This window comes from Chiroxiphia lanceolata, chromosome 3 (assembly GCF_009829145.1).
Source record: "Chiroxiphia lanceolata isolate bChiLan1 chromosome 3, bChiLan1.pri, whole genome shotgun sequence".
NCBI lineage: Eukaryota > Metazoa > Chordata > Aves > Passeriformes > Pipridae > Chiroxiphia > Chiroxiphia lanceolata.
In genome coordinates, this window is record NC_045639.1 from 9,915,324 (window position 1) to 9,931,030 (window position 15,707).

Consider the following 15,707-nt stretch of genomic DNA (forward strand, 5'->3'; position numbering starts at 1 on the left):
ACCTTTAAAAGCGTACTTCAAACGATGAGACACCAACGGTGGTGGAAAAGAAGCACCTGAGAAAAACGTCTTCTAAAAGAGAGACCTCAGTGCCCACCCACTGTAACCCCAGAGCTCCATCCTTCACCACTCACGGAAAGACCCCTCCCTCGCCCCCCCCCCCCCCCAAGAACCTACGGAAAAGAAAGGCATTACTAAATGCCGTCGCCTCCATCGCAATCTCGCAGTAGTGCCCTGACCATTGAGGAAAAAGCAGTTTTCACACAACTGCCCTCCCAGCTCTCCCCGCTCCAGCACAACCCACCGACGGCTCCGAGGTCGCACGCGCAGAGCCGCCGCCGGGCTTTCCCTTCGGGGCTGTTCGCCGCCTGCCTGCTGGATCGCTACGGCGCAGGTGCCCGCGGGAAGGGGCCGAGGTGGTGGGAGAGCTCCCGTAAAGCTTCAGCCGAGTGCCTGCCCTTGGTTTTTGCCTCCCCGCCCCGGTTTATCCCCAGCCGCCCTCCCGCCGGCCGCGCTTTCTCATCAGGCAGCGAGCGGGGCACCCCAGTACAGCGCCGGGAGCGGCGGCGGTGCCAATATGGCGGCGGCGGTGGTGGCGGCCGGGCGGGCGTGTGCCCGGGGAGCGCTGCGGGCGGGATGGAGAGGTGACGGGGGGCCGGGGTGTGCTGCGGGCGGGATGGAGGGGTGATGGGGTGACGGGGGAGCGCGGGGCTGGGGGGCGGCGGGGACGGCAGCGGTTACCGCCCGCGGGCCCGTGTCCCCTGGCAACGCTCCGGTCCGGGCGGTCGCCGCAGGAGGCCGGGCCCCGAGCGGTGCCCTGCAGATCGAGGGGGCGCGCTGCGTGTGCACATCCATCCGTCCCTGTGTGCACACATATATCCATACATACATCCATATGTACATACATATATCCATACATACATCCATATGCACATACATATATCAATACATACATCCATATGTCCATGTGCACATCCATTCATCCATGTGCACGTCCGTATGCATATCCATCTGTCCAGGTGCACATTCATCCATATACTGATCCGTAAGTCCATGTCAGTGTACATCCATCCATGTGCACATCCATCCATCCATCCATCCATCCATCCATCCATGTACATATCCATATGTCCATGTGTACATATATATGTCCGTGTGTACATCCAGTCATGTGCACATCCATATATCCATGTATTCATCCATCCATGTGCATATACATACATCTATGTGTACTACGTACATCCATGTGTACATCTGTCCACGAGCACATCTGTACATCCATCCGTGTACACGTCCATATATCCATGTATACATCCATGTGTACATCCATCCGTGTGCATATCCATCCAACCATGTGCACATCCATCCATCCATCTGTGTACATGCATGGCAGCACGGACAGGGAGTTTGCAGTGTCCCTGCTGCCTTCCTATGGATCTGAGGTGTGACCAGGTGAGAGCAGCCCCTACTGCCTTGTACTCCTGGGCTACACTGCAGGGCTGCTGTGGGACCAGGGAGATCAGGAGTGTTCCCATGATTCCGAGGCGGCTGGTCATTGGCAAAGTGTACTTGAGTTTGATAAGCCCTTGCACTGAGTTTCCCTCCACTGCATCAATTCCAGTGTAGAAAAAGAGTCTTGGAGTGTGTTGAGCACGTTTGCATCTGTGACCCTTTAGCAGTGGTTGCTGTGGCACAGCATTTAAAGGCCAGGGATGAACTCAAAGCCAACAAACAGCCCAGTGGGGGCTGCTCTGTGGGTGCCTGGGTCAGAACACACCACAGCTGCATGTGTTCCCTTGTCAGTTCTATCACTCAGGAGCCTACAAGAGCTAGAGAAGAATTCAGTTTTGCATCTAAGCAATGCTAATTGGATTTTCTAAATAAATGTCTGGTTTTTCTAAAACTTGCATTTTGTTAGGTAGTGTCAACCTAATTGCTCTTGCATGTATTATTCTTCTTTAGCATAAGAAATGTGATAAATACCATATAAAATAACAAGCTTTACACTCACATCATCGTCAGTGGACAAGGTTGCTGCTGTCATTACATAGCAGTTTCCATATTTTCTTCATGTATAGTAAACATGCAGTAAACAGGTACTTCATAACATAAATGGAGTTTAAGCATGCAGGTCTTACTTGTTGTTGTAGGGTTTGGGGCAGGCCAGCTGAGCATTTGGAAACCTATATCAGTCGTCTGTCAGAGTAACATGGGCAGCAACATGTGCTGTAAGATAGTGGAGTGAGGTGGTTTGCTTTGTAATTCATATATCGTTTTCTTCCCATGCTTTCTACCTTTCTCCTCTTATGTCATCCTGGACATTTTTAGTTGATAGGAATCTAAGTTTGTTTCCTCCAGTTCTGTAAGCATGACTTTCTGGTTTCTAATCCTCTTCGGTTGCTTTTCAAAACTCAAATGTGTTATTTTTTTTTCCCAGAAGAGGTTAAAGTGTACTTAAGAGGAAGGGAAAACATATATGTTTTTTTCTGCTGAAGATCAGAGTTGACTTTGGATCTGTTCTTCTAAAATTTTGGTTAGAAAATTGGGGAAATTATTTTTTGATATATGGGAAATAATACTCTACAACTGAAAACTGCTGCTGAGTGGCATTTTCTGAGTTCTGTAGTTACTTTTGAGATTTTTTTTTTTACTTACATGCTCTCTTAAGATAAAATTTCTAAGTTTTTTCCATTATACAGTGTGTTTAAGCACTGAATGCTGCTGAGGTTTGGACAAACTTGAGGTGGTATAGGTGTAGTTGATGTAATGCCATGGGTACCTGAGCCTTTGTATTGCTAAGTGCCCTCTATTTGTGACTTCACTTTGCCTTTCAGCAGCTCTGTCCCCATTCACTCCAGCAGCCCTGGCACTGTTGCAGAGCCTTTGGGACATTATTTTCCCCTTGTTCCCATGCTGTTGTCCTTAAGATCTTGCAGCTGTGAATCCCAGTAGTGTTTGGCGAGTTCTGCTGGGTAACAACTAGCAGGAGCAGAAAAAAATTCTCTTCTTCCCTTTGCATTCTTCTGGATTGTAGGTTTTGGATTCATTAGGGTATGTGTTCATACTGCTTAACAGCCAACCAGCCTGCCTGTGTCCAGTGAGGAGTTTACAAGGATCTTGATGAAAATGGGAAATTCTTATGGGGGAAATCATTTGCAGCACTGGAGAGTCACTGAGTGCCAACAGCAATGCACCCTGCTAATAAATCTTGGTGAACCTATCTCACAATCCTCTACACAGCCTAAGTGGATTGTATACACTTAAGTTACAGACAAAGTCATAATGAACTACATGAATACCTGTGTGTTTTCCATGGAAAACTACTGAAGTGGGAATAAAGAGCAGATTGCATTGGTAAAAGTATATTAAAGCTTTCTGTTAGAACACCTGGAAGCTAGGCATGTTCTTTGCTTTCAGTAGAGCATATTCCTTCTTCCTGACCTTAAAAAAGCAAAGTAAAGTCCTCTAGGTTTTTTTTTAGCTTCTGCAGTCCTCTAAAAACTTCCTTGCCTCCAGTCCTAAAAAAAAAAAAATAAATCTAAGTAGTTAATGAATTTCAGGTCTCTTTTCATCAGGGCAATCTATAATGAAGTGATACCCATTCTGTAGCCAAACTGCAGTTAAAGCCTGAATATTTGAGGGAGGGGCTGGAAAACAGGCCGGTGGTGTTTCCCTAGTGGAGGGAAACGTTTTTGCTGTCTAGTCACAAGTATATCCTTAAAAAACCCCAATAATTTCTTGCAGGTAGACCAGGAAAAATAAAGGCTTCAACTGCTCCTAAATTATTTATTAAAATCATCTGTGTCTTCTCAGGTGGGATCCTCTAACTCTTTTTGATTTGGTTACTTTGGTGTTCCATGCTTAGCTCAGGTAGATATGTGTGCTGTGATTTAAAATGCTCTCCTTTCAAAGTGTCTGTTCCCTTGGGAGCAGTATGTGTACAGAAGTGTGTTGGTATACTTTATTAAATACCAGCATTCAGTGTATTAGACTTTGGGAGTCGTGCGGGTTTGAGTGGGGTTTTTTTGCCACGTCTTCCTCCACCCTCTTGTCCTGCTTCCATTCAGACTCCAAAACAGTTTTTCTCCCAGTGTGCAGAATATGGTCAACACAGCCCCTGTGGGCTTTCCTAGCCATGCAGTTTTGATTGCCAGTTCAGAAGTGAGCTCTTTCACTGTCAGTCTTAGAAGTAGGAATTGCTCTCACTTTAGAAATGGTTGTATCCTAGGAGATTTGTCGCTGGTTGCAGTGAAGCCAAGATCAGGTCTTCTGACCTTCTTCTATCACAACTGTGTTTATTTGGTTGGCTTCTTCTTTTTCTGACAGTTGACTTTTACTTCTGTGCCCCAGCCATTCTGTCAGAATTTTATTGCCTGCAGGGTTACTGAAGATTGAGTGAATGGGCAATAAAATGGTGAATATAAATGATGATAAATTTACATTTTAAGACTATTTTGAGAAGAATTTTTTAGAACTTTCTGCTACATTACCCCAGTTAACTGAACTGATTGTTATTGGTCTAGAGGGAGCTATTGTCCTGATTTCCAAAAAGATTGTTGTTTTTTTTGATACTGAACATGACATATTCACGTTCATGTTCATGACATGTAACAGAACATGACAAAAGTCATGCTTATTTTCTGTTTTTAAAATCTAGCTGAAACGAATTTAAATGTAGTTTAGGAAAAAGTAGATTTAATTTTTTAAAAAAATTTCATTGTCATCTTCTGAATAATATTGAATAATTGATTTCAAGAGAGTATAGCCCATTTTAGTTCATTCAATATGTGCGCTCTTTGGATTGACTGATGATTTAGGTAGAAAAAATTTGGATTCCCTACTTTTGAAGAACAAGCTCTCTGTACTGGTGAATAAATGAAAGTATATCTTGCTTTCCTTGTTGCAGGCAAGCACCTGAGCCTTAGCAGTTATAACACGCTCCCTTTGGCTAGTGGAATAGGAAACTTTCTGCATTATCTGCACAACCTTGATAAACTAAAGTAAATCTCTTCTGGAGATGATAACAGCATGTGTAATTGGCTATCCTTGTAATAATCAAATCTGGAAGGCCATGGAGAAGGTACATTCTCCTTTCAGAATGCCAGAGTAAGTTCACAAATTCACAGAATCACAGAATAGTAGAGGCTGGAAGCTTGGAGATCATCTAGTTCACCCTCCCTGCACAGAACAGGATCAGGTAGAGTAGGTTACCCAGGACTATGTTCAGTAGAGAATTGAAAAAAAGTTTCATATGTTCGTATGGAATTTTCTGGTTTTAAATTACACCCATCTTGTCCTGTCACTGGGCACTAATGAGAAGAGCCTGGCTCAGTCTACTTTTTACCCTCCCTTCACATATTTATATACATAGGTAAGATCTCTCCTGAGCCTGCTTTTCTCCACACTAAATGTTCCCAGCTCTCTCAGACTCTCCTCTTAATGAGAAATGATCCAGTCCTTAATCATCTCTTTGCTGGACTTTCTTGTGGAATATCTGAAGTTGGAAGAAACCCGTAATGATTGTTGAGTCCAACTCCCTGCTCCTCAAAGGATTCCCTAAAACTAAATCATGTGACTAAGAGCATCATCCAGACAGTCTTTGAACTCTGGCAGGCTTGGTGCTGCAACCACTTCTGTGGGGAGCCTGTCCCAGTGAAGAACTTCTTCCTAATGTCCAGTTCTCCACTATGTCCAAGTCTCTCTTGTAATGGGAGAACTGGACACAGTGCTCCAGATGTGTCTCACTGGCGCTGCTTAGAGGGGAAGGATCACCTCCCTCAACCCACTGGCAACAGTCCTAACACAGCCTAGGGTGCTGTTGACCTCTTTTGCTGCAAGGATACGTGGCTGGCTCATGGTCAACTTGGTGGCCACCAGGAGCCCTCTAGTCCTTTTCTGCCACGCTCCTTTCCAGCTGTTCAGCCCCCAGGATGTGTTGGTGCATGTGGTTCCTCCCCAGGTGCAGGGCTTTGCACTTGCTCTTGTTGAACGTCATGAGATTCTAGCCCATTTCTCCAGCCTGTCAAGAATCAGCAGGACCCTCTGGTGAATTTCCACTCCTCTCAGTGTTGTGTCATCAGCAAACTTGCTGTGGGTACACTCTACCCCACCACTGAGGCCATTAATGAAGATATTGATTAATGAAGTTATTGGGCCCATTTCCGATGTGGTTTTTGTAGCACATACATGATTTTATGATGTATTTATTTATCAGTTTTATGTCCAGGAACATTGTTGCACATTTTGCTGGTAGGACAATATTTCTACTTTTTGAGGGCATAGAAGCCTTCTAGCCTTCTGCTCCTTGTGGCATTTTCTATTGCAATATATTTCCCCCACATTCTGCTTTGCACTTCAATACAAAAGGTTCGAGTCTGATTCCCTTTGAAAATTACTGGTTTTTCTTCTGGTGCATATATTTGCAGAAAATAATGTTTTGAGGAAGAAAATGTCATACATATATAAATACCTTTCTGTCTTTGTTCTCAGGGTTTGCCTCTGTGCCAGTGAAAGGGAGTTGCTGTTCCTATTCTAGCTTGGCATGGACTTTCCAGACACGGTGTTCCATCTCTGCCCCCTGGAATGTGACGGTTGAGCAATGCAGAAAAAGCAGTTTCTTCAATACAAGTAAGTGTCGAGTTGGATAAAAATTATTAACTGTAATAAAAAGAAGAAGAAAAGAAAATACTGGTTTGGAGAGACAGTCATGAAAATCTATGCATAGTAACTTTTTTCTATCTCCTAAGGTTATAGTTGCAACTAGAGGTATTGACAGAAGTGCATGCACAAAGTCAGTTTATTATCTTTTAATAGCAAGCAAGGGTTTGTTTTATGTCACAGTGAATCCATCCAATATATGTCACTGGATGGAAGGAGGAAGCACCTACCCCTCTTTCCTAGTCCTTCATTGTGAATATAACTTGTGTGTTTATTTTCTAAATTATTTTTGAGCCACAGGCAAAACGTACAGTTCAAGCTGTGCTGTCTCAAAAATGAAACAACTGAAATGCAATAATGTGTTAAACAAAAACTGTTGAAAATGTCCTGCTAATTGTCTGGTCAGCTACAGTATTTTCTTCCAGTCCTGAAAGGAATTACACCCATGCTTAACAAAATTGAGAAAGGATGACTGTTTCAATTCGCGCTCAGGACTGTGAAGTGAGATAACTGAGGGGCCATTTCACCTGCTTTATGGTTCCTTATCCTACCCATAGGGGAATAGAAGGAATAGTAAGGACAGAATCTCTGGAGGAGATAAATGCAACAATTTGAGAGTCTAAGTTCTTTGACTGTTCATGATGCATAGAATTTAAGAGCTTTGCAAAATCAGGATTTCAGAACTGGTGGTGTCTTCCTATTCTCAACATCTGAGTGGCAGAATACTGTATTTTTTTCCTTTACATTTGGTAATGAAATGAGGTTTAAACAGTCACGCTGCCTGTCTGTTACTCTTATCCAGTAAATTTTCGCTGTTGACTGATGTCAAATAACTGAAGGTAGAGAGATCTCCAAAGACTTGCAAAAGGCTGCAGTGTGAACCACAAGCTCTGCATGGTAAAGGTTTTCTAAGGATGCCACCTGCAGGAAGAACTCATTTAGACAAGCAATAACAAGATAAGAATATGTAAGAAGCTAAGCACTGTTGATATTTTGTTTATCTTAAATTTAGGCACCACGGATGATTGCAATGTGATTACAATTTGTAGGTTAGATTGTTTCCTTAATTAGGTTTATGTACATATTCACAAACTCTAGATGAGCTCTGTTTTACCAGAAATTTTTCCAGATGCCTTGGTAATGACTGAATTAAAAATATTTGTTGTGATAGCATCTGTGCTGCTTGACTTAATAAAATTTTAAACAAGTTATTTTTAAACAAGTTATTTTTACTACTGAAAAGTATTGGCTTATCTAATAAGATGTAACAACCTGGAAAAATTAAAGTGTACCTCCTTTAGGTATTCAGCAGAGATAGTAGCCATGAGATTCAGAAGATGGAGGGATTTATATTTCAAAGTACAGTTATTCTAAGAACAGTTTCTCTAACAGAAGTAAAAAATAAAATTTTCAGAATTCAAATGAAGTAGATACAAACAGTATAAATCACTCATATCCTCTAGCAGTGCAGTTACTTTAGAAGTGGTAACATTTAAAATGCAGATATGACCGTTTTATGTGACAGTTTTCAAATGAAATGTCAACCATATGACAGTGCTTTGTGACTGAGAAAGGTGACTATACTTTTCTATCTTGTTCGTGAATGCTTATTTATCTTCCATCCTACTTCTAAAAATAATACTATGCTCTCATTAGTAGGGTCACCTATACCTTCAACATAACTATTATTTTTAATATTTTAACTGGTTGAAATAGAAGGAATTCATTTAAATAGGAGGAATTGCAATTATCCTAGGCAATCTGTGAGCCTTATCCAGATAGTTGTCTCCTCCGATTCTGACACAAAAACATACACAGGGATTTATTCTTGTCCTGTGACATATTTTGATGAGTTTGTAATGAAATAATTTAAAATGATCTTCTTATTCCAGGCTTCTGTCCCTCCCTCCTTTTCGCTGTCCTCGTTAGGGGAAGCAGTTCAGTTTTCGTTATTGGTTTGGCTGTCTCCCAGCACTGGGAGTTATCTTTCACCCCAGTCATCTAAACTAGCCAGCATAATTTTCTCAACATCCCCTATGTATCCAATTGTATGTGAGAATAAAGAACTTTATTTGATACTGGGGCTATATAAAAATTATGCTCTCCTACTCACAGTATTAATTCCATTAACTACCCCTGGGAAACAATCACAGAACCATAGAATGGTTTGGGTTGGAAGGGACCTCAGAGATCATCTCGTTCCAACGCCAGTGCTGTGGCCAGGGACACCTTCCACTAGACCAGGCTGCTCAGAGCCACATCCAACCTGGCCTTGAAAAGAAGAACCTAGTTTCTCTGTTGCTGGGTGATGTTTCCTCTTAGGTTAGAATACAGAATAAAGAAGATGATGATTTTTCAGAGGTTAGAAAACTATATATTGTAACAATCAAGGGAGAATCCTTTAGACCTACAATATAAAATTGTACTCCAGTAACGTGTTTTGTCTCTAGATGCTTTGAGTACTGGAAGCAGTTGTACTTAGTATAAATCTCTGTGTTCTTTCTCAGAAACATCAATTTCTGAAAGGCTGCTCCTTAATTACATTTTATGCTTTTGTAGTCCTATGTGAGTTTTCTTTGGATTAAATTGTTTGTTTTGACTGCTAAATCTAACTTGAGGATCAGAATGAAAAAAATACATATTTCTTCAGTTTTTAAAGAATTTTTCTTTAAGTATGAACAGTGCAGATAAATAATTACTGATTTACCTCTTGTCATTATCAGTATTGTAAGAAGAGTTTTGCTGTTTTAGCATTGAGGATGTGAGGACTTACAATTATACAACTGCTTACTTAGCTGTTTTACAAAATTGATTCTTTCTTCTCCTTTTGCTCCTTTCAGTATTCCAACTTATTGCTCTTTGTCTTTCTTTGTATTCTAAGCAAGCTGCAAACTCATCTTTCAGGAGACAAAGAAATCTGCTTTTAGCTTCAGTGGTGTTTTCTGATATATGGTTTATAGCAAGTCTTTTGGTAATACTTGTGAATTACTCAGATGTGATCTAATATTAATCTGAAGTGAACACTTGGCTTATTCCTGATATTCAGGGATAGTATAAAAAGACACAAACCCAAATCCTTTTCAGAATATTACAAATACATTTTGTGTACATTAAGCAAAATTGAGAGTCATACAGACTCTCTTAGTGGTTGGTAGTGATCAGCTAGCATAAAGCATGCTTTCAGCTAAATTCAGTAATGGATCTCTTTTTAGTCTATTAAGTAAATCTTATATATGACACTTTTTTCCCCCCCTCTTAGTAGCTATGTGCTTTTTGGTAACTGACTAGGAATGTGTAGTGGCTTTTATGATGGTTTCTATTTTAGCTCTTGAGGAATGCATTGCATGCATCCTATTTTACAAAGGCAGAATAAAGTAAGGCCATAAATCACTAAGAGACTGCACATCTACTGTACTGTCTTCATTTTGGAACATTTCTATAAATGTGAAAAGCAGTACAGTGATCCTCATGTATGGTTGGAGTTATTTCCTCCACTTCAAGATGTTTCTCCTGCCTATATATATGCTCTCTAATCACCTTGGTGCTTTGCTGCCAAGTCAGATTGACCTTTCTTATTTTTCTCCTTTTTTATTTTTCTCCATTGCTGTGTTGTCTGTCTGTCAAAAGCAATGTCCCCACCATTGTAATCTTCTTGATGACAGCCTATCCCTTTCATATTCCATTCTTGTCACTTCGTCTTAAAATCAGTGTGATATCTGCCATCTTATAAAGAACTCAGCTCTGTAGCCTGTAGGCTTCTGATGTGTTTCATTAAATTCAGCTGCTTTCCAAACACATGATGATATTATTATAGACTGATTAGATGAACTGCACTTTGGTACCAAATGTGATGTTTTCATCTAATTCTAATTTTGTCAGAATTTGTGCAGTGCTTGAGGCCAAAACTTGACTTGGTCTGACCTCTTCTTGCTATATCTGTTGGCATTGCCTAGTCTCCTTTTGTACAAGACAATCTCCTTATTCTGTGACCTCTGCTAATTTCCTCTGTTGTAATTAAAGTGATCTTATTGTAAATGAATTTGGAGTGCAGCTTAAAGTGCAGAATTTTTTTTGAGTGTATTACCAGCTCAAGAGCTTGTTCTTTTCTCTCAACCGCTTGTTGCTGCCCCTCTGCAGCCTCCTTTGTAGCTGTTATGACCCTTTGTCAGGCCACACAAACTGCAGACTGGGAAACTGTTCTAGCTTAAAAATAACCTTGCAAAGAAAAATGTAAATACCTTTATTGTATTTCCATGTTTCCAAGCTAGCAGGATTATCATTTTAAAAAAATAATTGCTGGTCACAGTGCTTTTTGAATAAGCTAAGAAGCTTAACAGGATTGATGATCAGCCTTCCAAGTCATGGAACAGTCACATAGTTCACTTAAGAATGTGGAATTACTGAATCATGTCTTACCTACTTGCCTTACTTTTTTTTCCTGAAAAAAACTGATGGTAAGGAGGTAATGCATTTCTATATAAGTTCTGGGGGGTTTTGGTGGGTTTCTTTGTTGGCTTTCCCACCACCACCCCCTGCATTTAGCTCATGCATCAGTTAGTCATAATCAGCTGGAAGGTTTTTCAGTGCCTGACATTTCAGACACTGGTTTCAAGCCATTTGATACAGCTGCTGTTTGTGGGATATTTTTTTTTACTCATAAACCTCTGGACATTAAGGTTCACTTGAACGTCTCGAAAAGGGCATGTAATTTCAGACAAAAAATTCTTTTTTTGAGAGCTAAAGCCTACCAGGAGCAAATTCAACTCTTGCCTCACAGCATATAAGAAGTGTGATAAACATTGCTGTTATCCATGGGCATTTCTATTTGTCTATAATACACAGATTTTCACTTGTCTGCAATACAGCTGAAATCTGTATTAAATATTTTGCCTAGTTGTGCTATTTGTACAGTATGTTACTTGGGTATGTAGTGACTTTGGAGGCCATACTGCTCTTGGCTGTCATGAAGGAATACTGTTTTGAAGCTTCTTGACTTGCAGAGTTGTGTGTACTTGCTTTCTGGTGTGCTGAGCTTTGATTGTCTGATTCAGGATTCTCAAAAAGGAGTCAGTTGTGCTTCCCACTTTGAAAAGGATTTTTGAGTGAAAAGGTGTTCATCATACCCTTGGAAGGGCCACCTTGACACCTTAAACAAACTTAGTCAATACAAAAATGAACCTGGGCACTTAGTGGTACCTTTGTGCATCCTGGATAGCTCCTGTCAACACCTCCCCACATTGTCAGCATAGCAGAGCTTTTCCAGTTCCAATGCATTTGCCAGTCTGTGGGACAGGATCTCCCAAGTGCATTAATTGAACAAGAATGAACTGCTGATAGGAAACTGCAGCAATTTAGTGTGGTTACTTTAATTCCTCTGGTTAAAAGTGTTTACTGCCTTTTTTTTTTTTTTTTTTTTTTTTTTTTTTTTTTTTTTACTTTAAATACACAAATCAGAGAAGACAAGATTTAAACTGCCATAGTAGCATTGCCCCTGGGTTAAACACGTAACAGCATTAATCTGCAAATAGAACAATGGTGACACTTCTGTATTCTGTGGTGAGAACCTTCTCGTCCGGACTAACAGAATGAAAAATGACCAGCCTAATTGCCTTCTATGATGAAACAACTACCTGGATGGATGGAGAGCAGTGTGTATTGTCTACCCCAACTTCAGCCAGGCTTTCCATACTGCCTCTCACAGCATCCCCATAGGAAACTGAACAAGTGTGGGTTGGATGAGTGCACAGTGAGGTTGATTGAGAACTGGCTGAATGGCAGATCCCAGAGAGTCATAATCAGTGGCACAGGGTCTAGTTGGAGGCCTGTCAGTAGTGGTGTCCCCCAAGGTTCTATACTGGGCCCAGTATTGTTTAACTTATTCATCAATGACTTGGATGAAGGGCCAGATGCCTCCTCAGCAAGTCTGCTGATGACACAAAGCTGGGAGGAGTAGTCAATACCCCAGAGGGCTGTGCAGCCCTTCAGAAGGACCTTGACAGGTTGGAGAGATGGGCAGAGCAAAACTGCCTGAAATTCAACAAGGGCAAGTGCAGGGTCCTGCACCTGGGGAGGAATAACTCCAAGCACCAGTACAGGCTGGAGGCCATCCTGCTGGAAGACAGCTCTAGGGATAAGGACCTGGGAGTCCTGGTGGACAACAAGCTGTCCCATGAGCCAGCAGTGCCCTCGTGGCCAAGAATGCCAGTCGTATCCCGGAGTGCATTAGGAAGAGCATTGCCAGCTGGTCGAGGGAGGTGATCCTGCCCCTCTGGTCGGGCCACATCTGGAGTACTGTGTCCAGTTCTGGGCTCCTCAGGACAAGAAAGACAAGGAACCCCTGGAGCAGGAGTTGATCAAGGGACTAGAGCATCCCTCATATAAGGACAGGCTGAGGGACTTGAGCCTGTTCAGCCTCAAGAAGAGACGACTGAGAGGGGACCCCATCAATGTCCTTCAGTATCTGAGGGAAGGGTGTCAAGAATGGAGCCAGGCTCTGCTTGGTGGTGCCAGACAACAGGACAAGAGGAACGGGCAAAAACTGATGCACAGGAAGTTCCACCTGAACATGAGGAAGAACTTCTTTACTGTGCAGTGACTGTGCACTGGAACAGATTGTCCAGAGAGGTTCTGGTGTCTCCCTCACTGAAGATATTCAAGAACCGTTTGGACACAATCCTGTGCAATGTGCTCTGGGATGACCCTGCTTGAGCAGGGAGGTTGGGCCAGATGACTCACTGTGGTCCCTTCCAGCCTGACCCATTCTGTGATTCTGTGAAATAATCATCTGCGGTGTCTTTTCACATAATCAGCTTCCTTTTGGTGTACTTTAAGTTCCCATGGTGTCCTGCGTTTCCATTACCTGGGTGAATACAAGTTTGAAGTTAACAACTAAATACATGCTTCCTAAGTCATGCTCTCGTGTTGGGTGAAACACTGAGACAGCGCATGGTCCTGTACACAGCCACTGTGTGAGGAGGCCTGACCAAAGCCTGAGCTCTGTGATGAGGCTCTTTGAAGTGTTTTACATTCCTTCCGCCTTACATTCGTTTTACATTTTGTATAAATAAGGCAATAAGGGGGATGTTGTATTTTCAGAACATGAGAACAGCAGCAGATTTATGTTTTGGTTAACTTTCTGTGCTTTGTGGCTTTTTAAAGCAGGCTAACCTCTGGATATTTTTAGGGCTGATTCAAGCTGATTGTCAGTGATCATTGTCCTTGGATAAGTGCTTCCAGGTATTGCTGCTCTTGAGTTACTAATGAATGACTTTCTTTTAATGACCTTACCGGTTACTTGTTAGAAATATTTACCTTTAAATCAATTTCGAAAATCCATGTAAAAAAAGTGCATTTGGCTGTGGGCCTGTCTGACTGCAGGATTGTCAGGAGCAGAGGCACATCTTTGCACCAAATACATATGCATATAGTAGGAAACTACTTTGGTAGCACAGCAGTAATCCTACAGTTTAAGTTCCAGTAAAGCAAAGATCAAGCAAATTTCAAGTTCGGGGTACTTTTTGTTCAGCGTTGGTTTCCAATATAACCTGTACTTGTACATTACTTATGGAAGATTTTTTTATTTCAGCGACGGCTGAACAGCTATGGAAAGGAGCTTTGGCAGAGACTGGTGCAGGAGTAAAGAAAGGAAGAGGAAAGAGAAGGAAGAAAAAGCTGAGGAAGAATCTCAATAGAGGCCAGGAGATTGGTGAAGGTAGATTCACAAATAAGGAGCTGAAGACATCTTGACCTTTTTGTGTGTAGTGTTTCTTGATTTAATAAATTGACAAATTTCTGTTCCTTTCTGTGGTATCAGAACTGCTTGAGATATTTTTGTCTTTAAACAAAAAATCTTTATATGATTATTTAATGTTATAAATTCTGCATCATAAAATGTACTTGAAATATGTGAGAATTTACCATTTTGTTACTTTTTTCCAGAGCTGGCAGTCCTAATTTGGAATAAAACATAATTATTCTCTGTTATTTTTAAGGACGTTCTGGTTTTCTCTGGCCTGGTCTTAATGCTCCTGTGATACAAACTGGGAAAGTCCAGGCAGTTACTCAACGAAAAAAAGAAGAAAGAGACAGAATTCAGGCTGAAATTGTTCAGCAGAGAGATACCTGGGAGAAGAAAAGAAAAATAAAAGTTAAAAGAGAGGGAGGATGGAGTGGAAGGTGTTGGGGAGGTGTCCTTCTGGATCCTCCTGACCCGGGTCCTAATGGAGGTAAGAAAACCAATTATCTGTCTTCCTCTTACTTAGCCTTTCTGATAAGGGGCTTGGAGAAAGTGACATCCAGGTTTTTCCTGTGATTGAAAATCAGTTTTGTACTTCTCTCTTAGATGCCCATACATAAGCAAGCTAAATCAAAGAACAGGTTAACACAAGTGAAAAATTTGTTAAAACACGTCTTAGTTTCACTGTGGTAATATGTTATAGACTGTATGACGTTATGCTGTATTACAGAATACTGTATTATGTCTTAGACTGTTATAGGAGTCTTGAACTATGGAAATATTTTTCTGTGTTCAGCATCAATTTTACTGAGTATGAAATGTAGCCATGGTTTTTTAATCATTTCTTAATGGATCCTGTGGGATAAATCAGGATTTTTTTTTTTTTATTCTAGTTCAAATAATGAAATATGGTTAAAGATTGTGTAGTTTGAATGTAGCTTTTAGAAGAAGCTATAATAAATAACTGTAATAGTAACTATTATAACTATAAAATTTATTTATTTATTTCCCGAGTAGTTAAATGCCATAGTGAAACTACAGGTTCTTTACATAGAGCAGAGAGGAGACTTTTTTTATAATGCTGTTATTTAAACTACTCTAAATTCTGTAGTCGTTTCAACATTTAGAAGCCTAATCTTTTTCAACTAAACATAAAAAAGACTTGTTAACTCCCGTGGGGCTGAGTTTTTATTGCGGAACTTGTATGCTTACTGATGTCTCTCTGTAGGCTTTTGTAGCAAGATGAGCTAAGAAAGACAGTTGGTGTTTCTAGCACTATTGTTTCAGGCTTGTTGCAGTTGTTTGAGATGTTAAG

General features: G+C 41.1%; 1 protein-coding gene across 1 annotated transcript in view; it reads left to right on the forward strand.

Annotated features, from left to right (window-relative positions):
* Positions 1-542: 542 nt before the first annotated feature.
* The window catches only part of MRPS5 (mitochondrial ribosomal protein S5), a 43,976-nt gene continuing 28,811 nt past the window's right edge, over positions 543-15,707 (forward strand). The window contains exons 1-4 of the mRNA XM_032683694.1: positions 543-644; positions 6,490-6,627; positions 14,243-14,368; positions 14,649-14,882. Coding sequence (XP_032539585.1) covers positions 578-644; positions 6,490-6,627; positions 14,243-14,368; positions 14,649-14,882 — 565 coding nt within the window. The 5' untranslated portion in view covers positions 543-577. The remainder of the gene's footprint in view (positions 645-6,489; positions 6,628-14,242; positions 14,369-14,648; positions 14,883-15,707) is intronic.